This window comes from Erithacus rubecula (assembly GCF_903797595.1).
Source record: "Erithacus rubecula genome assembly, chromosome: 5".
Taxonomy (NCBI): Eukaryota; Metazoa; Chordata; class Aves; order Passeriformes; family Muscicapidae; genus Erithacus; species Erithacus rubecula.
This window is the reverse complement of record NC_136687.1, coordinates 10,553,099-10,578,311: the sequence shown is the minus strand read 5'-3', so window position 1 is coordinate 10,578,311 and position 25,213 is coordinate 10,553,099. Positions and strand designations below refer to the sequence as shown.

Here is a 25,213-nt window from a genome sequence, read left to right as displayed (position 1 = left end):
TCTATGGTCTTAACTTCTTACATTGTTTTTCATTGCTTTCTCCTTTGTTTGTTTTTTTAATGGAAAGGGTTAATATTGATGGTCATCATCTAAGAAATTATAAAATACTAATTTATTTTTAACTCTAGGGTTTTGGAACTGCAGATTTATGTTAGATTTGTCCCAGCTCATCCATAAAGGATTCCATCAGAGATGCTTGCATAGAAAAAGGAGCAGAACTGGCTCATTAGTTACATGTAAAATTATTTTAATGACTTTAAAATATCATTGTACAGTAATAACTATGCTAGAAAATACAGATTTGAAGAATGATTTTTCCTCCACTTTTAAAATTTATAATTTATATCACTCTTAGTCTTCCACCTACATGATTTTTTTTTTCATTGCTCTCCTGACAATTTACATTCATTTTGTGGGGGGTGCAGAAGTTGTTCCCATTTCAGTATAATGCTATTTGATGACTTGCAATTGTGATGTGACTAGGACTGTTACCATATCTACAAATGCATTGATCCTCCTAAAGAAGGTAGAGTTCAGTCCTAGACTTGAACAGCCCTGTAAACAAATATTACTCCTTTCTCTCCCATCACTGTTACCACCATTTAAAATAGAATGCCTGCCATAGTATGGTAGTATAAGAACTCTGAATTGTTCTTGGGACAAGTAGGACCATCTTAAGGTCTGACCATGGAGGTTAAAAGCATAAAAACAAAACATGCAATGTACTCTTAATTGTACCAAGCCCTAACTATGCAGTTAAGAATTCAAGAGGCTTCTGAATGGATGAAAGGATTCAGCTCTCATGGATGAGCATCTAAGCATCTAAAGTTAATAAAACCCTTTTTCAAATCTTTGATGTTTGTTGAGCAAAGTATTTCTTCTTCTCTTCCAGTCATTCCTCTGTGTCATTATGTATTTGATATGTACAAATCATGTTTATGATGTGACACTTGATGCCAGCTTTTAAGTGGAATGTCAGTCTTTCCAGGAACTTTACTCCTACGTAGTTACTGCACACAATACCACTGAGCTTTGGAACTTGTGGAAAGTCAGTAGGAGGGTTTCTCTAGAGACTCAGGCTGCCTCTCCTGTGCACTGAAAAGTCAACAGAACAATCCAGTGACACAAAAAAAGCTATTAGAACCTGCAGTTATTGTTATAAAATGTACAGATCAACTTTTTCTAAAAGTATCTATTCTGCATTTGGATGAATGAAAGAGATGTTACATCTTTCACTTAGGAGATGAGTTTACACATCTACACCTCTCTAACAAAAGAAATTGTTTTTATTTTGCATTAATTGTGCATGTCTTTACTCCTAAGAGTGTCTGAGATTCTAAAAAGTTTTTCTCATAGTGAAAATAAAATCTGCAATAAAAGTCTGTATGCTGTTCCCTGAAATTGTTGAATTTGATTTTTTTATTACCGGGCTTTTGCTTACAGAAATAACTTTTCCTGCATAAAATCCAGTGTAACACTATCAGAATTACCACCATGCACTTCCAAAAGAAACTGGACCTATTATATAGGACATGACTCCAAAAGAAATATCTTCTAGGCAGATTCTGCACAAAATATGTTCCTCTGCCTGTTCTGGTTGATATCCATGGGTGAGCACACCTGTAAGCTTTCATTTTCCTGCCTTTGCTTGATTATTTTTTGCTTGACAAATAGACTTCAATTATTTCCTTTGTATGTGCATGCATTCCTATTGCCTGCTTCTTATCCCATATTATAAAGTTTGCTTCAGACTAGCAAGTGAGCCATTACTGAAAATTTTCCACAGAAAGGATTTCCCATAGCTAGTATATTTAATTTGTGAAAATTGTTAAAGCAAGTACTTTCACTCTTCTGACATAAATGAACTGTTTCATGTTTACGACAGGGTGTTTCTCTGATGGCTCAGTCATGCTTTGGGATTTGGGTTTTAGTTGTTTTTTGCTTTCTGGTTTTTTTTAAGTACAACAGTTAGACCAGATGATTACAATACAATCCTGTCATAGTTTTGAACAGTGTAGTAAGACCTCTGCTGGCTTCCTGAGATGCTGTAGCATTTTCTGACTGTACTATAGTAAAGGCAAATACCAGATGAATAGAGAACAAGACTGATGAAAACTGAGCTATAGGAGAAGGATTCCCTTGAATGGTTGTCTGAAAATCCCTTTCAGTCATGCAGAGTGGGAAGATGCCAGTGCCTCACAGTTGTCTGCAAACACAGAGGTTTTGCAGGTGGGCCATCTTCAGCAGCTGAATGCTTGTTTTGTAAGAATGATGCTTTTTCCTTGTAGTTCATTTTGGGTTATTTCTACCAAAGGCATTGAGATCTAGGGAACAGAGCACACTTCAGTACTGTTGAATGCAAACTGAAGATGAAAAATCAGTATTAAAAACTGACTGGCTTCCAGCAAGCTGTTTGTCTTTGTCAATACTTATGGTAATGGTTAAGGTCCTTTGGTGCACCACCCTAAATTCTTTGGGCACAGAATTCTTAGCATGCTTTTGACCTTTTACTGGGTATTTCTTTTTCAGTCTAATCCAATGCTGGGTTATATAGCTGCATTTTAATTTTTTCTGTGATGAAACTACTGGCAAAGACTGCATTTGTGATTCTAAACTTAATTGTAGAACAGTTAGAACCTATCTGGAAGTACTACTTAAGCACTTTCATTAATACTAAGAGTGGGATAAACTTTGCACTTTGCATTTCAGAGGCATATTTTTATGGAAATTCCTAGACATAAAAAAAAAAAATTAAGTAAAAATCCAACTTCCAGTCTGTCATAATGGAAGTCGTAGAAGAAGCTTTTTCAAGTACAAGTAATTCTATATCTGTTTTTTCTGTGCCGTGTCAGTCTCCACCTACACATTCATTTGTTAATCTTACCTTGTGGAGCATGGTGGGAGGAGTGGAGTATAGCAGTGAACATAGTTTATTCATACTAGTATCCTCTCACAGTAGAAGCAAGTAATTTTCCTTGTAATTTAGACAGTACTCCCTTTCAGATTCAATTACAGTAAAGCCTTCTTTGCTAAAGCAGTAAAGTGATGTATGCCTGAAGCTCCAAGTGCATACAGTGCTGTGCAATTTGACAAAATTCAATCACTGAACTGAACATCAGTGCTCTTCATGGTATATAGAGAATTTGTTCATATGTGGGAGAAGATCTAATGTCAAAGAAGACGTTCTTCACTCCCTGCTCCCAGCCCAGTAATTTAGCTGGTGGAAATGCCTGGGGATGAAATCTTGTTCCATACTACTCCATCAAACTTCTCAATTATTCTTGTCAGTTAATAATGTGACACTGAGGGAGATACCTGACATCCTGTAACTTCTTGCAAGTAGAAAACCCACTTAACTAGTGAGCTTTTGGAATAAAGCTAATGAAAACATGAAGTGCAGTTTTTCTTCATCTGGATGTTATCCAGCTGTTTCTTATACCTGAACTAACCTGGATGTGCTCCAGTTTAGGAAGGGTCACAGAAGTTGCTGTCAATACTCAGTGCTAATGCTGAAGATTGGTGACAGGCTTTTTCAGGTTAAAGATTCTTGTTGTCTTTCTTAGGTGAATTGTTTGCACCATTATTTACAGCATACCTGTTAGACCCAGGGTGCTTTTTCTAAATGCAGTGCTAGTGCTGTCTTTACTTCACTTTATTCAGAATGTTCTTTAATTACTTGCAGCCTAGACATTTTTGAAAAGCCTTTTTAAACTCATAGAAATATTTGGCATTGGCCAAATACTTTAAATCTGTTCATGCCCTTTAGTTTTTGGGTTTGGAAAGACACTGAATAGTCTATTTACCTTCTTAATTTCATTCTCCTCAGTTTCTTGCCCAGGTTAGAAAGCTCTGATAATAGTGTCTTATTAGCACTGAGCTGTGTTTTTCATAAAATAGTTACAGCTCTAAGGTGTTACACTGAGTGATAATAGTTCAGAGCTTATCACTGTGTGTGCAATGATAAAGTGCCTTCGTGGTTTGCTGCATTTCATTTAGTCTTTTATCACTTAATTAGCCATTAAATCCTTATGCTGGTTTTTCTGGAGTTGTTTATTGTTGTTTTTTCCTGAATAATACAGAATCATCAACAGATTTTGGCATCTTGGCATTAGCCCTTTTTTCTTTCATTGACATACAAATGTATTAAATTATTTAGGCCTTATTTTATATCCCTGTGTGTCTAAATTGTCTAAATCTAAATTAATCTTTCCCCTGGGAGAACGAAAGCAGTGTTTTTCTAATCTTCACATTCTGTTTCTTAATCTCTCACTTTTCCATGTAACCTGCATTCTAATTTGTTCAGAGGACTAATGTGAGAAGCCTTGCTCCCTATCTTTAGAGATGTAAATATGAGCTGGATCCACCTGTCCAACCAGTATATCTTTTTTTTTTCTTAATTAAATGAGTTTGTATCTTTTATTTTTTTTTTCTTAGTTGAAAAAACTACTTAACTGTGAAGTTACTTATTAAATGTATTGAAAATCATATCCTGTTTTTGACTGTATAGGTTTTGGGGATGTATTTGAGGTCTTATTGTTGCTTTCTGGCGTTTTTGCTGCTCTGTTTTTTGTCAGTGTGTCTTAGTCATGTTTATTCAAACAAAAGATGAAGGAAACTACATGTAAACTATACCTAAACCTAAACTTTGTAAGATCATTTTGAGGACTGCCTGTTTACCTTTGATTGGCTCACTTTGCTGGGCCACATTGATAAAATTTTCACCTGTGTCAACTGTCAGATCTTCTCATGGAATAGTGAAAATGGTTACATGTTTTTCTAGGTGTGTGCTCAGTGAGTTTGGAGGTGTGTTCCTACTGGGTAGGACTGAACATACCATTTTGTTGTGCATATGCTTAGCTGCTCCTGACTGTATTCAGTCACTCCTGTACTATAAAATGAGAAAGCCAATCCAGAAATCTTGTTTTGTATCTTGTCATCTCAATTCCTTTATTCTCCCCAGCACATGGGTTTTATCCTCCTACTGCACATTCTTGTCACTTCTTTTTTGAGCCCAAATTAATGCATGAAGTCATGATCATATAAAGTGTGTGTGCCATACAGATTTCCTTCATATTCTTAGTGTGGGTGTTGCTTAATGCATTAATCTTTTGTTCAGTAGAGTTTCTATGAGCTTTAATATTCACTTGTAAAACCTGTAATTTCTTTTAAACTTACATATTTTGTATGAGTGCTTCATTGTTGCTTCCTGAGAAGGTGCTTTCAGTTTTCCTTTTATCCTGTTCTCATTAGGTTTTGACCTTTTCATTCAAATCACATAGAATTCCCCAGCTTGTGCTTGTTTAAAATAATTATTTGTTGTGCATGATAGCATGACTGTCATTGGGCTGGCTTTCAATAACTGTGTGAGCAAATAAAATCTTAAGCTCAAAAGACCTAAGAAATTGTAATCCATTAAAATACCCTTTTTTTTTTTTTTTTTTTTTCCATTTTTTGATTTGTTCTTCCCTGTTCATGGTCTTTGACCTCCTGCTTAATCTGGAATTGAGATGTAGTAGCTGTGACCTAGGAAGAAAGCTGTGTGCACCTGACCAGGGGGTGATATTAGCAGGGGGCTAAAACTCCCTTGAGCTGAGTAAACCCACTGCTGAGAGCTTTAATATGTTTGTGTTGGTAGGAAAGTAAATCTACAAACACTTTTGTTATTCAGTATGCACTCTATTGATTCTTTCTGCCTGAAATAACTTCAGAAGATTTTTTTGAAGATTTTTTTGTTTAGAAGAACACTGAGAAAATTGAGGTGTTCTTTGTGATGGGTGTGTGTGTATGATCCACTTTCTGTGCATCTATATACAATTAAAAATCTTCCTATACATGAAAGGACGTGCCTTTAAAGATTTCAGAATTCAAGACTGGAAGTGTCATCTGCAATGTCACTTAAAATGCCATGGTTTTGGAAGCAGTGTTTGTCTAAAACATTTCTGCTAAATATGTGATCAGATACTTTGCAACAAGTCAGCCAACTACAGTGGTGTTCACATGATGTGATTCAGTTGTGTATGTTAAGGGTATTGAAAGAGCTGGGAATCTATTGCATCTATTATTGATCTGTACTAGAATGCTGGGAAGGAAATCTTGTGACAACACAGTTTACTTTATTTGTCTTTAAAGTCTTTTGCACTGAACAGATTTCTTACCTAGATTATGTAAATCCATTCTTCAAAACCTTGTATGAATGTTGAAGAGTTGGGTTTTAGTCTTCAATATAGTCCAAAGAGGAGGATTAGATATGTTATTTAATCTTTAACCAATAATGGCATCTTCCTTTTGTGATTTCAAATTTTAAGCATTGGTATTTTACAATCTCACTTGGAATAATCCCCTACTGTGGATTGACTACCTTTTTGTCAATTTACTGGCTAAATTTCAGAGGTAAGGAACAATAATTGCAGCCCAGCAAAGTATTTAACAAACTGAAATGTTTCCTTTTTAAACATATCCTATTTCTGATCAAAATCTAACAGAAATAATAAAAATGTCTGCCTGTGAATGCTAAATTCCCATTTTATCTTATAGCAACAAAGCTGAAATCTTACTTTATATGGCCAATGGGCCAAGTAATGTGTAAAGATTCAGAAACTAAGTAGTTATCTTTAGTTTTCATCAGCCTGTTTGCAACTTCCCTACATAAAGAATTGTGTTTAGACTTTTATATTCTGAGTATTTCTCACGGAGATGTGAAAAACATACTTTTTATTAGGAAAACAGAAATTACTCTATAGTCGTGTTTGGTCAGTACCATTGAAGTCTATCACTTAACAACAGGCAACTTAGCTTAGTATTTTTCTGAATGCTGTATGATTTTGGAATGCATACAGGTCTTTATATAATGACCTGTTTCATTGTAATGAATCTTTTTTAATAAATACTTTCATAAAATGGGGTTTTGAAGACAACTTTTACCTGTTCAAAGAAAAGCCTAAATATCAAAAATGGATATTTCTGTAGGACTTCAAAGATTTGAATGCTTTCTGTAGTATCATGACATAAATGCAGCAAAGTCAGAATCTGCATCTTACTTTGCAGATGATAAATAATTTTTTTTCAATATTTTTTTGGTAGTAAAACTGAGAAAATTAAAGTATACAGTCTCATTTCAGGTCTTAAACCTAAGACTTTACCACACAGAATGAAAAAACAAAACCACTAAAATTTTATTAATAATGTCATTGTTACAATATCCATTAACTAAGTTTTGTTGTATGATCTGTCTCTGGGAAGGTAAAATTAACTGTATTGGGAACTGAGTTATAGAGCAGCCTGATGATGAACTAAGCTTTACACAGTCCTGAGGTTCTTGGTGGCAGGGTTGGAACAGATTTTAAATACTAACCAGCCTTCTATACCCCTGGTGGGGATTTCTTTTATGAATGCTTTGTGCTGTCTAAAACTTTTGTGCTTTCTCTTGCCTGCTTTCATTTGAATGGCTGCAGTGCCTGTGAGCCTTGGATATCTGATAGACTTCATTGACTTGTGTTAACACACTTGACACAAAACAGCTAGTGAAGCCTATTTTAATTGTCATGAAATACATAGGAGGTATTGCAAGATGAGTATTCCTGTGAGTGTTCTGGAAATTTTTATATTCAAGACAGAGTAAAATTTGACATTAAAAAGGCATGAGTTTTTAGCAAAGCTGGAAAATAAAAGCTTCCACTGACAGCATTTCCATTGCAATACTCCTACGTGGGAGGAATACACATCAAGACATTTTCTGACTAAAAACATGCTGAAGAACAAAGGTGATAGGTTACAGTCATCACTTGTTATGGTATTGTTATGGGGGGTGCATATACTCCTGTGTAGTTGTTTGTTCAATGTTGTGCTGAATTGAAAGAATGTGTTAGCCATCCTTGTTCCAAAACACACTTTGTGTTTTGGACCTTTTACCTTCAGAGACTGACCAATATACCTTCTGAAAAATGAGATTCATAATGGCAGCCATGAAACTAGAGTCATTCATGCTTGACCTGTTTAATTATCCTCTTGGCTATCTTTTAAGCAAAGGAAAAATATTGCTGGTTACAAGAACTGTATATTCTAAGATACTCTGAATTTGATTTTGACAGCCTGTTCTTCACCTTTACCCTGCAACTGCAAAATAACCCACAGACATGTTTTTAGTTGTATATTTGTTATTTATATTGATAGATCACATCTGCAAATACATAGAATTGATAACTAGGTGGGAGGGATTGGGCAGTAGGTTGAAAATAACCGCACAAATAATAATGGTTTTTTCCTCTGGAAGTCAGCTCTGTTATAACAAACATTTCAACAAGTTTACTCCAATAACACTTTTTTTTTAGTTCGCCATGAGGCTGCACATTTTAAATTTTTCTTTTTCCTCCATCTTTGCAAGTACCATTATGTACTGTTAATCTGTAATGTAATTGCAATAAAGTAACTATAACCTGGTGTTGTAAAACATTCCCATTTCATTTCTTCAGCTTTCTGTTGAAGTACCATTTCTTACCTAACACATTCTCCTGAGCAAGAAGAGCTGAAAAGGGTCAAAGCTTTGCCATGCTCTTATATGTGCCAAGTGGAGCAGGACAGAAAGGAAGAGACTTTGCCATAGAAGCTGCCAGAGAACTGCCTTGCTTATTGGGGTTTTTATCAGTTTAGCAAACTGCTTTCTGTGGTTTGTTGTTTTTCTTATGTGTGTAAATTCCACTTAATTATTTAGCACTGACTTGTGGATGATGCCTCCTATATTGTATCACTGAAATATCTTGATGTTCTTAATGTGTGGACAGTCCTGAATAGAAAAATTAAAAGGCATTCCTAGGTCAGCTAGTACTGAAATTTTGATGTAAAAGGATTTAATGGATTTGAAAGCACAGGAGGAAAAGTACTGCCTTACCCAGCTTGTTTCATTTGAGTGGGGTAGATAGATAAATATTTCCATTCATTCAAAAAATATGCACTTTCCTGTAACTTCCTGTTTATTGTTAGCAGAGAGCTCCTGAATGATGTTTGCTGGTGTTAATGGTGCCATCTGGAAAACAAACTAATGACTTGTTTAGAGTTCAAATCATGTTGGTTATATATCAGGGCAAGGAGATTAAGTAGTTAATTTTGCTGGGATGCTGTTTGTCTATTTTACAATAATATTTTTACAGCTTTTTGAAAAGACCAAGTACTAAATGAAAATTATTTTTCATTATATGCCTTGTTTAGCCAGACAACATATTATAATCTGGCATTAGAATTTTTCCAAGTGGAACTTGGCAGACAAAATTGTGGCATGGTGAAGAAAAAATCTTATTTCATGGTTTGCTCTTGTTGAATGTATCCATTTTAATGAAAGTGTTGGCTTGTAGCCTGTTCTTCTTTGAAAATGGTCCCAGTACCAGGGATGTTAAAGGATGCAAGTAACCCTGTTCTTCGGGAGATCATGTGGAATGGGGCTTTTTTCTTCCTTCCTTCCTTCCTTCCTTCCTTCCATGTTCTGAGGAGGAGCTGATACTGCCTGGCCTCTCAGCTGGCAGGGCTGCTGAGCAGCTTCTGGCATTGCTGCTGCCCCAGTCAGGCAGGGACTGTAACTTGGAGTGGGTGCCTGAAAGTTTCCTACATCTGGAAACTGCTTCCCAGGCACATTTTTCATGCTGCCACTGACATCAGGATGTAGCTCCAGAGTGTCCCTTGGGGTGTTTGTGTGGTAATATGGTCAAGAGAGGTCAGACTTTGGTGCTTAGAGTAGAATTTAGGTCTACCTTTCTAAGTATAATTTTAGGTTGGTTGGTTAGTAAAGCTGTAACTCTAAGTCAGTGGTCAGTTGTCCATTCTTACCCAACTTACAACATAAAAGTTGTACTGATATTTCCTTTTAAAATTTTTCCAAACTGATTTATGAGAAGTCATTTTATAAAAGAGTAGCAGTCTTGACCTTCATCAGCTTTGCTGTTAACTAATTCTTTATTCATCAAATAGCATTCAGCATAAGGTTGTTTACAAACACTGGATATCAGATAAAGTACTCCAGTTTTTCTTTATGATTGACTGGTGGAGCAGTCTGATGCTTTTGAAGAAAACCAATTAAGTCTGTATGTGTTCAGTAGATGTGAATGAAGAAAAATAAAAGGTGGAGTGTGGAGCAAAATTTAAAAAAAAACCCAAATGTAATTGTTGTTGGTTTCTGTAAGCTCTAGAGGCTGAGAGACTGAGCTTTCAAATACACTGTTTTAAAGGCTGATTAGTTTTTAAAAATCATAGAAAAGGTTCAAGTGCTAAATAGAGAGATTGACAGGTGAAAGACTGAAGTGATATCAAGAAAAGAATAGTAATAGTACAAAAGCTGATCCAGATTACATATTCCACATATGCTCATATTTGTTGTAATGAATATTCTGTTGAGAAATTAATTTTGTGGAAGTAAATGAGAGACTGTAAACTGTGGCATCCATGTACCAAATAACAAGGGTAAATATGCTGAAGTACAGTACTGAGATGGAGAGTCAGTATTGTAGTAAGTTAATTTACATTGTTCTTGCAAAACCCTTGTGTTGCATTTTTTAGTTACGATAATTTAATTCTTGAACCACATACAGCAATGATTTTTAAAGTACTTTATTTATTGTAAACAATTTTTTTTATCTAATTTATAGAGGGCATGAAGGAAGAGCCTGAAGTGCTCTTTGAAGAACTGCTTGAGAGGGCCAAAGCTGGAGAACCGAAAGCACAAACAGAGGTAATTTTAAATGGTTTTTGTCCAGTCTTGTTTGCTCTTAATTCCAAAAACAGCACTGCCTGCCTCAGGACTGTTATCTTTTCCTCAGTTGAACTGTATCTGTTTAGATGGCTAAACTATTCAAAGAAAGGTGATGCCATATGATTTCTCTGCCTTGAGAGTGGGAGTGGCTTCAGGTCTAACCCTTTAGCATGGAAAAGGTACAGAACTGATTTTGCTTTTTTTTGTCCTTTTTTTTTTTTTTTTTTTTTAAGAAGAATGCATAGAGCTCTGCAGATAGGGACAGTTAAATGCTGTTGGTTCAGCACTACACTGTATACAAAGATAACAAGGGTCTGAAGGAAACTGCCATGGAGGTGCTTTAGCTGGGCAGAGGTTGATTGCTGATGTTTTGCTCATATACCATATCTCTGTTGAATTACACATTTTAGGAAAGAAGTCCCTTGTTTGTTAAAGTTAGCTGTGTTTACTTATTGGCAGATAAAATTGAATTAGTAATATTAGTTCTGTCCTGCATTTTTTAGCACTACAGGTTTTCCCTTAGGTTTCAGAAAAAATTGTACCACTTTTCCATTGCTTGGTATAGTGGTCTAGTATAAATAGCTTAAAGTTGTCCAGAAGGGTTTTAATTTGTGTTTTTATTTGGTTAGTGTTTTATTTGAGCATTCTTTTCCAAATTCCAAATTTCCAAGCTTTGTTGCCAAAGAGGAGTGGTTGCAGTCTCCTACGTGCTCATTGGTGGATTTTTCCCCAGGGATCACCACTTCTATTGTAAATAAAAGTCAGAGGTGATGATGGGAAAATTCTTCTTTTAAAGCTGGTAAAAAAATACAGCAGTGCTAAGCTTGTTCCCCATTCCATCTCAACTTGTTTGAGGGGCAGTCTGACCTTGGAGTTGCAACCTGAGATAGTAACAAATTCCTCACTTTGAAATAGCTGGTAGCTTTGTGGAGGATGAAACATTATCCTCGAGGGAATCATTGCTGTAAAATCGATCTTTTGGCTCTATTCCTTCACATGCAAGAAAGCAAAGTCTATAGAATTCTTTCAGGATACAATTTCCAATTGGAAAAGAATAATCAGAAATACTTACATAATCTAAGTCTGTGATGCATACATATGTATATAAATCATGGGGGGGATTCTCCTTTGCTATTAATTACACTTTCACTCTCTTCCTTATCTCTTTTAACTGTGTACATTTTCTATTTTCACATTCTATACACAATAATAGGATTCTTATCATAAAAAATTATTGCATACAATTTTACTTCAGTATGCACTCAGGATGAATTGACTGCCTGAAATGGAGCCAAAAATACAGTAATTTCTTTTTTGCAGTCACATTTCTCGTTACATGTGGAAAGAGAATTAGCTTTCAATTTTTAAAAGCCCACAAGAAATTTATTTCTTCTCTATGGTTGAATACATTCCTTTAGAATCAGTTAGAAAAATGTACTTTTATTTCTTACATTTGTAGGAGTATGAATGAGAAGCTGAGATGCCACTTTTGTGCTTGTTAACAAAGTCAAACACAAAAAAAATCAGCTGGTTCAATGGCTTGTGGTTATCTTATTACTCTGTGTTTATTCAAAAATAATTCTGCAATGAATGGAAATAAATGCATTCTGAGTGGCTGTCAAGATGTATTACTATAACTTTATATACATTTTTTTTTAAATCGAGAAATAACTGTAAGGTAGTTCTGTAAATGAAACTGCCACAGCTGGAATTCTGTAATGGAGAAAAGGCAGTTCTGTGTCTTTAACCAGAGGATGTCTGCAAGGGGACTGCTTGAGGTGACCACCTCACTTAGCAAAGCCAGAGATGGGAGCAACCTTTAGAGAAGTACAGTGTGAGAGTCTGTGTTAAGCTGTTACCAAATATGACTTTATTTCATACTTTTAGCTTGTGGGAAAGAGAGAATCCCAGACTGCTTAAATGACAGATGTGAGGTTAACACCTTTTACCATCCCTTCCTCCTCCTTTGACTGCTGCAGGCCACAGCTGTTCACGTGGTTTGATGTAGGGATTTTACTGTTAAAACCACAGGCAAGCCAAAAAGCAGTCATAAAAATAGGTTATGCTATCATTGTGCTTGTGCAGTAGCCTTTTGTGCTGTGACTAGTCCCATGATTAGTTAGTTGATGTTGCAATAAGTGTTCTATGTCCAAGAGATCCTTAGAACTTAAGAGTTGCATGATTAAGTGCTGCTACTCTTGAAGCTTTGCTGGAAATCTCAATGGCTATATATAAATATAAACATGCTTAAGAAACAGCTGTTCTTGTCAGATGGATGTTATTTGCCATGTAACTTGTTCAAGCAATTCCTTTCTGAAATAAATAGCTGTAGGTACATCTGCACCTGATTGATAGATTACCATGCAGTTGCTGAAATCTTGTTTTCTTTTTTTGTCTCATACATTCTTCTTGGTGTGCACCTCCTGTTGAATTCTGGAATGATTTTGTAATCAATGTTTGTATTATCTAGTCCAGTTTTCTCCTTATTTCTGTATGGTTTTGGATAGCTTCACTGTCTGTGCTAGTGATTTATTGTCTACCCAATAATTGTCTTTGTGGAAGTTGTTGAAGCACTCACTTAAGTGTGTGAAACCAGTTAAATGGCTGGAGAAACAGCCTTTACTGGAAGAAGAAAGACCTTTCTGATTATATCATTGCATTTAATCTATTAAATCTGTTAATTAAGGATAATGTGATTTATTAATCTTTCAACAGCATTTCTTCAGTCACCTTTAGTGGCAGTATCAAATACTGCAGTAACAAATGAAAGGTTCTCTGAACTCAATAGGGTTTTTTGTTCCAGCAGATAATATTGTAGATTTTAAAAGATATTAAGGTATTGCATTAATTGCTTCTAAAATGTAGCTGAAGTAACAATAGGGGGAGAGAGAGAAAGTGCAGTGAGCCAAGCAAAAACATTTCCCAGATTCTCGAGGTATGCAGATAAAATGTCTAGTAGTTCTGGTCATTTTCTGCCATTCAACTCTTTATCACCTTGTGTTGTGATAAGCAGAAGTGTTTCATACTATTGCATAAATATATTTACTAGTATCTTTTCATATATATATTAATTTTTAGAAGCAAGAAAAAATGTTGGTTTTTTTCTTACCTGTAAAACAGTAATACAGACACCTTGGTAATTTCTGTAATAGGAGAATTTTTATAAGCTTGTTCACTGAATTTGCTTGATGCTTAAGCAGTATTAGTTTTATTCCATTTACCAAATAATCATGAGTTTGCTTTGACCTTCAGTGACTGAACTGGTGTGAGTCAGGAATTGCCCTTCTTGAAGCCTTCTTCCATGTTAAGGCTTTGTCAACAGCTTCATCTGAATTTCTGATTGTCACTGGCACCTGATTATATTACACTTGCTTTTTCTGGCTCTAAAATGAAGCTAGCAGTATTGTCTGGTCATTGTTGTAGGAGGAAAAGAATTCAAGTAACCTTTTAACACCATGAACTTCACCTGGTTCTGACAGATTCCTGAACACCAATAGTAACTGATTCACTGACCTGGCCAAATGTGTTGCAATTCCTTCTTGCTTTCAGTTCTTCCAGATCTTTCCAATCAGAAGATCAGCTTACAGCTGATGTTCTTCAATGCTGGGAGCAAATGTTTTGACCTTTTGTTCAGAGACATTTATCTTAACTGAGTTCCAGGGGATGAAAGGGAAGAAGAAGACATAAAATAGAGTATATTTCAGTAATTGTAGGAATTTTGTTTCCTATTTATTATAGGTGGGGAAGCACTTCTTGAGATTAGCAGAAGAGGAGGATGAAGAACTTAACAATTGTAGTGCAGTTGACTGGTTCATCCTTGCTGCCAAGCAAGGTCGAAGGGAAGCTGTCAAACACCTGCGTCGATGCCTGGCAGACAGAAGAGGTATGGCTTCTCTGAGGAGTCCTGCTTGCACTTCCCACATTATCTGAAACGATATTGTACTCATTTGAACTCTGAGAAGAGGGGTTAAAGCATGATGGAAATGATCATGGCAAAATTGTGTGAGTAGTTGCTAACAGACTGTTCCAACAGGTAATTTAAAAAACACTTAATTACCAATACTGCTTATTAAAGCATTATTTGCTTGAATTTTTTAATGAAATCCACACATGTTCTTCTCATCCTCACCTTTTTTGGAAGCTTCTTTTCTTTAACTCTGAAGAACAGGTATAACCACACACCAGCTACATATCTGCTGTTATTTCATTATTTTGCCCCTCTCCAACCTCTCTTCTAATTGGTCTTGTTCACTGTCTTCTCCCACTTTAAGATTCTCATCCTCTTTCCACTTCCCATGCTTGGAATTCTCTTCTCATCCACCAACTATCTGAACTCTTATGAGGGGATGGGGAAACCCCCAACAAAACAAAAAAGAAAAACAACTTTTTTTTCAGTTCTTGGTGCCTTTGCATGTCACCCATGCCTGTCTGCACTACCTTTTGCCTGATCCACTGTGCTTCAGAAGATGAAGCAAGACAGTATAATGCATGCCTTGCACATCTTTAAAGTACAGCTTAACCTAAGCAATGTGGTTGGACTTGATAAGCAATGGACATGAAAGGTCATTTCAGTAATTTGCTTAGGTGGTCAGAATGTGACTGAAACTTGAGAAGTTTCATTCTAAACTGAGAAAAATAAATTGTGAGCAAATCTATAATTTCTGCATGAGTGTGGAATACGTTTGTAATGTATTTTTTGTTTTCTTGAGGTATAACTTCTGAGAATGAGGAAGAGGTGAAAAAGTTAACATCTGAGACTGACCTGGAGAGAGCTGTGCGGAAAGCTGCCTTGGTCATGTATTGGAAATTAAATCCAAAAAAGAAGAAGCAATTAGCAGTTTCTGAACTGCTGGAAAATGTTGGACAAGTTGACAATGAAGGTTTGTTCATGAACTGATTTATGGCATTGATAAAATACAGACTTATGGGGACAGTACAGCTAGAAGCTTAAAGGGCTTTATGAACAATCAGGAATGAAGTAATAGTAGATGTACAGTCTGTTTAAGATAATGTAACTCTTTCAATGGTAAACCCTCTTTTAATAACTATGCTCTCTGGGCCAACACTTGCTGTAGGTTGTGAGTCTGTTAAGCACTTGTTCAAGTGACCATATATTTTAAATATCTTTATTTAGCATTCACTGTCTTTGGAAAAAAAGTTATTTTATAGCTTTGCTGTATTGGATATTTTTTTCCCTCTAACAGTCATCCTGATGATACCTCTCTAGATGTTTTAATTTACAGACTCAGTCTTCAAGACACTCTGCCACTACAGCACTAAATGTTAGCTATGGCACTTCTGTTTCTTTTTCAAATGCAGTAACAGGAATATAGAAAACTATACACTTGTTATCTGTTTCTATGTAAGTTTGTCTTTTCTTACTTTGGGGAAATGTCATTCCCAGATGTTGTACTTACTGTTTGATGACATTAACTGATTGCTTTGACTTTCCATAAATTCTGTTGTTGAAGCAGATGGTGAGAAGCAGCCTGGCCCAGTCCCGAAGTCTGTGCAGAAGCAGAGAAGGATGCTGGAGCGATTGGTGAACAGTGAATGTGAGTGCATGCTGCTGCTTTTAGTCTTGGCCAGTGGTTTTAGTTTCTAGTTGCTTTGGTAAACAATTTTGTGCTGCCAAACTAAGAATGTGTAGAAGGTTTGGATTGCAATAAACTGATAGTGTCAGTTTATTCTGTGTGGAAAACAAATAACTGATCTGCATGTGGTCTCACAGAAGACACCAACCACCCATTACAGTCAACTACAAAAGGGACTTTGCATGTCATTTGTTATTTTTATATTCTTGCCCTTTCAACACTCAAAAGTCTATTCAGCAAAGAAGATTTTCAATTTTTTTTTTTTTAGTTCTAAATGCAGTAAGGTTTCTCATTACAGTGAGGGAACAAATTATGCACCAATTTAGTGCAGACAGATCCTTCATTCTATTTGCCTTGCTTCCTTTGCCCTTCCCTTATAATTAATATTTGTCTTTTCATATTTCACCAAAATACTTCTTTCATTATGTACAGCAGCTTAGTTCATGTATTGTGAAGAATTAAACCCCTTAACACACACACGGTCAGATTTGTAGACCTAAGTGTGTGAATTTTGTAAGGTTTGGTGGAGTGGGGATTGAAATGAAAGTTCTTCTTAGTCTGGCACAAATAAGAAATGCTGATGTGCTTTTGAGCTTTTAAGAGGAAAGTCAAAGTAGTTTATATTAAGAAAATGAATTATCAACAATGCAGCATTTGTAGTTTTTCAAGAACAGTGTTTAGCATAAGGTTCAATTACTCATTGTCAAGAAAATCTTAGTTTCTTGAAATGCCCTAAGTCATATTGAATAGTGCAATCTAGATCAGTACTTGAAGAGCACTTTCAAATGTTACAAAGCAAATTATTTACTAATACACCTGTAGTTAAGAGTATGTGAAACTAAAGTGTCATACATGCAATAGGGAGTCAAATCTGGAGGTTTGCAGATTTAAACTTCTTGAAAGATTTGATTTACATTTCATTAGGTAAATTTGGCCTTTATCTTCAAGGATTGTGTTCATTACACAGGTGACTTGAAAAATAGCATTCCTAAGAAGAGTGAAGTATTTTAGTTTTTATTAGCTTTGACAGAAGTAAAAGAGGAGCAGGGTCACATCCCTCTGTGTGAATAAGGGATTAAGGGATGTGAGAAACAATATTTTGGAAAGCAAGTTTATGGTCCTATCAAACCTTCTATGAGACTGTATCAGGTGTTTTTGTGACTTGTCTGCCACTTCTGACAAGCTAAAAACAGTCCTTCAAGGACAAGATTGTTGAATTTCATTGTCCAGTCAATGTATCATAATGCAGATGTGTTTGGGTTCATTTGAGCTGTGTTGCATTTGGGTTCTTTCCATTCCTTCAGGTGAACTGGCATGTGCTGCTACCGAGTGCATAGCAAGTCATTTAGTTCTGGATTCTTCAGTAATTCAGAAAGTTATCAGAAGAGGAACTGGCAAATATTATTTTTCTAAAGGTTTAAATTGCAGATAAAGTAGCAGGGCAGTAAATGTACCTATATGTAAGTGTGGGCAGAAATTGATGTGAATATTTTTCTTTTCCTAGGGTGGATGAGGGGACACAGGGGAATTTGTCGTAACCAAATAGAAAAAAAATCTATGAATAATAAAGTAGAATCTACAAAATATGCTTTTTATACCAATTGAAGAGACACTTGGTTGGCAAAATACTAATGACATTTAAAATGAAAAGTTTTCATCAAACACTTAATGTAGGAGTTAAGCTTGTTACCTCTTCTCTAGAGAGCTTTCACCTTTTCATGGAGGAGCAAGAAAGCTGTTACTCTCCAGCATTTACTTCTCAGATTCATTGAGTTTCTTCATTTACCTTGCCAGAAGGAGATTCTTCTTTCAGTGTTAGTTCATTGCCAATACTTGGAAGATAATTTTTAAGCCAAATATGTGTTTGCAGATATCTCATCTAGGTTGTCCCTAATGGAGGTATAAAGAGAAAATTAGAGGTGACATTGTCAACGGGCAGTTGTTGCATGCCTGAGAGGGTGCATGTCATTGCAGTGGACAGGCCATCTATATATAGTAAGTTAATAACTCCTTCCTTCTCAGGATGTCCTATGATCCTGTAAAAGTGCTGTTTAGGTATTTTTGTGAGGTTCTAACATGTCTGCTTGCTGATTCTACACGAGTAAGACTATGCCAGCACTGTATATTTTTTCACAGTAGGACAGTAGATTTAGATGACACTTTTCATATTTAGCCTAATCTGAAGCCCACCAAGACAGCTAGAGTCTCACAGATTTCTTGATGCAAATAAAACCTTACAGTCTGTGAATAATAAGAATAGTTAGCAAAAATAAATTCTTTCTTGTTTCTTGGGAGGCATGCCAGATGGTATTCTGTGGGACATAAGGGTTCATGCATGGAGGAGGGGGAGTGGTAAAAGTCCAAGCCAAAGGACGACAATCATACTGTAAGATTAATCCAAAAGATAGATTGTAAGATGCTGATTTTCTGTTGAGCTCTTAACATTCCTCTTCCTCTATAATGTATCTAGAGACAAATACTTTTTTTTTGTTCTATATCTCCAGTGTTTTCAGTATTAAATGCTGAGCTATTTATATGTTGCTTCTATAAATGTAGCATATTTAAATCTAAAAATTTCCAGGTCCAAACTTATTAATCATCTGATTTTTAACTTGATGAAACAATTATCTGTCTCTTTAAAATCTCAAACTAGTAAGCAGGCCAGCTTTCATATCTTTACATCAGCTAACTAGTTAAATTTACTGTGTAGGAGTTGTGTTACAGAATTTTGTCATTCAATTCTTTAATGTGTACAGCGTGTCTGCCATAGAAACTAGTTAATCCATGCTAATGTAGAGGACTGGGTACAAAGAGTTTGAACCAGTGTATAAATCATCTTCTGTCCTGCTGTTTCCCTGGAGTTTTCAGTAGTAACCTCATGCCTCCCTTATGCTCACAGAAGTGGATAAGGATCTTCCAGGGAAGAGGGATGAATTTTGTCTTTATGTAAACTGAAAAAGGTCTAGTTTGTTGCTGGTAGATCACAGTTGATACTGTCTGGAGGAGGCCCTTTGTATAGCCATATAGCATATTAAATTTATACACTTTAAGTAATCCATATCTATTCTTGTCAATATAATAATTGTGTGTTTCCCATAATTATATGTCTGTAACTTCTGAATTCAGAAAAATCACTGAAATGACAAATCAGAAGTTAGTGTTTCAGTTGATGACATACAGGACAATTACTGCTTCTGTACAAGTGTTTCTTTCCAATGTAGCTGAGTATTTCTTTGAGGCAGATACAATAATTTATGATTTAAAACTGTAGCCTAATCCAGTAATGTTTTTTTTCCTGTGGAATACTTGCAGATAAGTTACATTCACTCACTCTGTTTTTCTGCTTATCAATTTAATAAACTTACCTGCTCATCTGACAAGATGTAGAATATTATATATATTGCTGGCACAAATACATTGTTTTCAGCAGAGATCTCAGGACAAATTGCAAGGTAAACCTTGTTAGTAGTTCAGTTTTTGTCGACTAGATACTGGCAGGAAAGAAAATGAATGTTCCAATTCATAATCAATACATGTTGTGATAAAATTTACTCCAAATTTTCATTTTCTCTTTTTAGCTAAAAAATTTATTGCTTTGGATGACTTTGTTGAAATTACTAAGAAGTATGCAAGGGGAATCATCCCATCTAACCTGATTATGCAGGAGGAGGAAGATGATGAGTTGGCAGGGAAGAGTCCTGAAGAATTACCCCTACGACTGAAGGTAAAAAGGCAGAATGGAGCAAGTTATTTTTATGGCCTCTTAAACATCACAGAAAAAACTGGAGTGACTTGCACTTCTTTCTCAATACTGATGTTTACTGTATATGGATCAATATAAGAATTGTTACTGTAACTTCTTTTTGGACTTGACCTTGTATGTTTCAAGTTTTGTATATTTGAGTCATGTATTTAAAAGAAAGTGGCAACAGTTTTCCCTGTAAGAGGACAATCTACCTTCATTACATCTTCAGTGAGGTTTGAAATGTACCTGTCATCACTGCCCTATTTTTATTATAGATGTTGTTATACACTTCGTATCTTTCTAATATAAACAGGAGCAAGCAGGTGAGAAGAATTAGCCATAGCATGAAAAGGTTCTGTTATGATGGAATTCAAGAAAGATGAAGCTTGCTGTTAGCTTAAATACTGATACTTCTCTAGACAGTGAAAGGAGAAGTGAAAATGAAGGTGCATGCCTTCAATACTGGCATAAATTTTAGGTGAGGTAGAGGATGTATGGCTGCTGACCTGAGAGTTTTTGCTGTAATTTGGTTGTCCATTATCATATCGCAGAGGTGGGGAAAAAAGAGGGAGTGAAAGGCATCTATTTTCCAAGTTGTCTGAAAGAGATGTATTTATGAAGAATAGAAATACCTTCACAAATAAACAAGCTGTTGCCCAAATCATTGGGGCATGTGTTGTCCCAGTTCATCACAGTGACACAGGTATTTGCTGGAATATTCTTAGCTTTTCCCCTTGAACTAATTAATATAAAAATGTAAGATTTGAGAAAACATGTGATTTTATAGGAGAAGGAGAATTCTAGCAGTGTCTAATGTCCCTATGCAATATCTAAATGTGTGTTTGAAAAATCCTGTGCCTTTTAATTGATCTTTTGTGAAGTGTATGGTTGGTTAGAGGCAGAGTGTTCAATCCAGCAGTTTGTCTAGTTGACTATGTTGGAAAATGCCACAAAAAATAGATAGAATTTTAAGATCCTCTACAGTTTCTGTTGAGGAGTTAAAAGAATCTGTAAATATGTAGTAATTGAATTTAACATACTGCTGCTGCTTCCAAAACAGGTTTTGACAGCTGCATTTCTAGATGCTTGGGAAGGATTGTTTAAAGATATAACCATACCTGTAAAGACTTCCTGTATGTGTATATGAATCATAGACACTACTTCCTGCAGTGAATATGCATAGAATGTATAGCATAATCCTTGCAGAATGTGGCAGTTGCACACTTCAAAGTACAGTACTCGCAGCTAAAGTAATGACTTAAGGCAGTGCAGGGCTGTAGCCATGTAGTTTATCTTCAGTATGAAGTTAGCAGAGCACAATATTTGACTAGGAAACCATTTAATTATATGTGTCAAAGGTAATGAAATACATCTTGCCTGAAATCAAAATTGCTTCTGAGCTTCATCTGACTGAGTTAATCAAAATGGAGCTAATAATCTCAGACACAGTAATCTTATTTTATTGGCAACATTGATCTGAAATATAAATCTCTTTATGTTAGCTGAGGTTAGACAACTGGCTGCTACTGCTTCAGCTAAGAATGTCTGTGATCTAAAGATACAAAACTGCTCATTAATAAAATGCTTCTTTTTCTTTCCAGGTTGTAAAATATCCACTTCATGCCATTATGGAAATTAAAGAATACCTTATAGATATTGCATCAAAGGCAGGAATGCATTGGCTGTCTACCATTGTTCCAACACACCATATCAATGCTCTCATCTTTTTCTTCATCATCAGTAATCTGACAATTGATTTTTTTGCCTTCATTATTCCACTAGTCATATTCTATTTGTCCTTCATTTCTATGGTGATTTGCACACTGAAAGTTTTTCAGGACAGTAAGGCTTGGGAAAACTTCCGTGCTTTGACTGACTTACTGCTTCGTTTTGAACCAAACCTAGATGTTGAGCAAGCTGAGGTGAACTTTGGATGGAATCACTTAGAACCATACATTTATTTTTTGCTCTCAGTATTCTTTGTAATTTTCTCCTTCCCTATAGCAAGCAAAGACTGCATACCATGCTCAGAGTTAGCCACTGTCTCAGTTTTCTTCACAGTGACAAGTTACATGAGTTTAAGTACATGTGCAGAACCTTACACACGAAGGGCATTAATGACTGAGATAGCTGCAGGTTGCTTATCCCTATTGCAGGTGTTACCTGGGAATGTTGGCTACTTGAAATTCTTAGGTAAAACCTTCTTTACAGTTCCTGTAGGTCATTTCTTTGTGATCAATGTAAGCATCCCATGCCTTCTGTTTTTGTACTTGTTCTATCTTTTCTTCAGAATGGCCCAACTCCGGAATTTTAAAGGCACCTACTGCTACCTGGTCCCATACCTGGTGTGCTTCATGTGGTGTGAGCTCTCTGTGGTCATTCTGCGGGAGTCCTCTGGCATTGGGCTCGTTCGCGCCTCCATCGGTTACTTCCTGTTCCTCTTTGCACTCCCGGTGCTGGGTGTAGGCATTGCACTGATGTGTCTTGTCCACTTCATTAAGTGGTTTTTGTCTTTGGAGCTCATGAAAATTGTAGTGACCCTGGTTCTGTGTGCTGTTCCTTTGCTCTTTCGATGGTGGACAAAGGTAAACTTCTCTGCAGTTGAAGTGGTTAAATCGCTCAGTCGAAGCTCGATTGTGAAACTCATTCTGGTGTGGATCACAGCTGTAGTGCTGTTCTGTTGGTTCTATGTCTATCGGTCTGAAGGAATGAAAGTTTACAACTCCACCCTGACGTGGAATCAGTATGGTTTCCTCTGTGGACCCCGGGCCTGGAAGGAGACTAACATGGCACGCACTCAGATTTTGTGCAGTCACCTGGAAGGACACCGAGTGACGTGGACTGGGCGGTTCAAATACGTGCGCGTGACAGAAATCGACAATAGTGCAGAATCTGCAATAAATATGCTTCCCTTTTTTATTGGTGATTGGATGAGATGCCTGTATGGTGAAACCTACCCTCTTTGTGATCCCAAAAATGTTACACTGGAGGAGGAGGAATTGTGTCGGCTGAAGTTTTTGACAAAGCATAAATGCCACATGAAAATGTTTGATCGGTACAAATTTGAAATAACAGTGGGCATGCCTTTCAGTAGCAAAAATGGAAGCAAACCTATAGAGGAAGATGATATAACCAAAGATATTGTGCTGAAGGCAAGCAATGAGTTTAAAAAAGTGTTGCTGAACTTGAGGCAGGGGAGTATAATTGAATTCAGCACAATTCTGGAGGGTCGGCTTGGCAGTAAATGGCCTGTCTTTGAACTGAAAGCAATCACTTGCTTGAATTGCATGTCTAAACTCTTACCTGCTGGGAGGCACGTGAAAATAGAGCAGGACTGGAGGAGCACAGTGCATAAAGCCATTAAATTTGCTTTTGATTTTTTCTTCTTCCCATTCCTGTCAGCTGCATAATGTGCTCACATAGTGGTTCAGTGGTATTTTCGGTATCCACTGCATTTACACTACCAAAGGTTTGGCTTCTTAAGTGAAAAAAAACCCCAACAAAAATTTACCTTGCTGTAGCAATGCTCAAAAAGTGTGCTAATGTAGAGAGTTGGTTGAGTTTTGCAAGTGTACACACCATATCCTGACCTTAAACCCTGTATGACTGAAGTAATATATAATACTTTATTATTATAATGAATGCAGGGGATTGCTGCTGACTAATTGCATGGAAACTGTTTTGTCCAAAATGGATATATTGCCTGTGGTACAACACTAGATGCATCCACTTGCTCAATGTTAAAAGCACTTTACTCTTTTAAGTATTCACAATGTGCCCATTTGTATTTTCACAGGTTTAGAATAGGTATCTGACAACAACCTTTGTTGCATTTATTGCTTGTATTTATTTGGTGTTTTCTAGAAAAAAGTGATCAGTAGAGTCAGTACCTGGTGATGATATTTGCGTACAGCAATCACTGTTTCACTATTTGTCTCAAAGACAGTGACCACTGTTTTTTTGAAAGGGCACAAAATTTCACACCCCAGCAAGGTTTTACAAAGTCCCCAGGCTTCTACTTTGCATTAAATATTGTGTACAAAATTTGCTATTTGTTCTGATTGGTTACACTAAGTGTAGTCCTTGCTGGTGTGTGAAAGGCAAATACCGAGGCTGCTATTGAGATGGTACCAATAATGGACAAGCCACAGCAACTGAAATTATGCCTAAAAGTCTATAGTGGAAATGGAAATAGAATGTTTGTTTAATCACTTGTATTTTGCAAATAAACATGAAGTACAAACTTGAATTGAATGGGTACAAGATTTCTTCATTATGCTTTGACATTGTGACCAGTTGTTTGTGTTGTGTTGATAGCAGCTTCCACTGAAACCTACAATTCAGAATGTTTAAAATATTCTGGTGCACAATACTTGAAGTTGCACTTGACAGTTCTGAAGCCAGCAGTAAAATCTGTGTGCCAGGTGAGGTTTTTGTAGCTGTGCAGTCTACACCCAGTGCTTCCCCCTGCTTTTGTTGTGACTTTGGACCTTTTCTGGCCACCATGGCTGCACAGCACAGATCCATCCTGCCATTTCCCTCCCTCCTCCACTGAGCCTGCTTTAGATTCCTCTTTGCCTTTGTGTGTCAGTCATCACCAGGACCAGGGAAAAGGGTTAGCAATGAAACCTGATGGAAAAGGGGAAACTTCTGGGAACAGTGAGGCAATGAGCATGCTCAGCCATGAGCACCCTTTTGGGCATTTCCCAGAGCTGCAGCTGGGAGGATGCCAGAGGCACCTTCAGGTGTGCTGCCCTGTGCCCACAGCAGAAGCCCCACCATCCAAAGACCCTCAGTCATGCTTCAGCCCATCAGAAAATGTATGAAGTAAAGTCATATCTTCGGGGTGCTTCTAGCTTTGAAAATTTGCCAACTATCTCTGTTTCCACCTAGGGAAAAGAAAAGGAATAAAATAGCAAGTAAATGCAAGTTTTGACAGCTTCCCTTACCCAGGCACATTTTGTCAGGAGCCCAGCTTTGGCCTTTCTCCTTTCTTAGAGCATCTATAGGCTGTTTTTCTTTCTGGCTCTGAAATTTCAGCACAAAAGATTTTAATTTTTTTAAACTTTTTTCCCTTACATACACACAATTGTGAAACTTCATATGTTTGTCAGGAGGAAAAAAAGGCAGCAGTCTTGGGAT

At 36.5% G+C, this 25,213-nt stretch overlaps 1 protein-coding gene across 2 annotated transcripts in view; it reads left to right on the top strand.

Annotated features, from left to right (window-relative positions):
- Nucleotides 1–24,320, top strand: part of WFS1 (wolframin ER transmembrane glycoprotein) — a 32,758-nt gene extending 8,438 nt beyond the window's left edge. Inside the window, exons 3-8 of one of the 2 annotated variants that reach the window (XM_079305526.1) lie at nt 10,629–10,711; nt 14,471–14,615; nt 15,442–15,612; nt 16,204–16,287; nt 19,905–20,050; nt 21,673–24,320. In XM_079305526.1, the coding sequence (XP_079161652.1) occupies nt 10,629–10,711; nt 14,471–14,615; nt 15,442–15,612; nt 16,204–16,287; nt 19,905–20,050; nt 21,673–23,481 (2,438 nt within the window). In that variant the 3' untranslated portion in view covers nt 23,482–24,320. The remainder of the gene's footprint in view (nt 1–10,628; nt 10,712–14,470; nt 14,616–15,441; nt 15,613–16,203; nt 16,288–19,904; nt 20,051–21,672) is intronic. The other variant, XM_079305525.1, reaches the window with a different exon arrangement.
- The last annotated feature ends 893 nt before the right edge of the window (nt 24,321–25,213 follow it).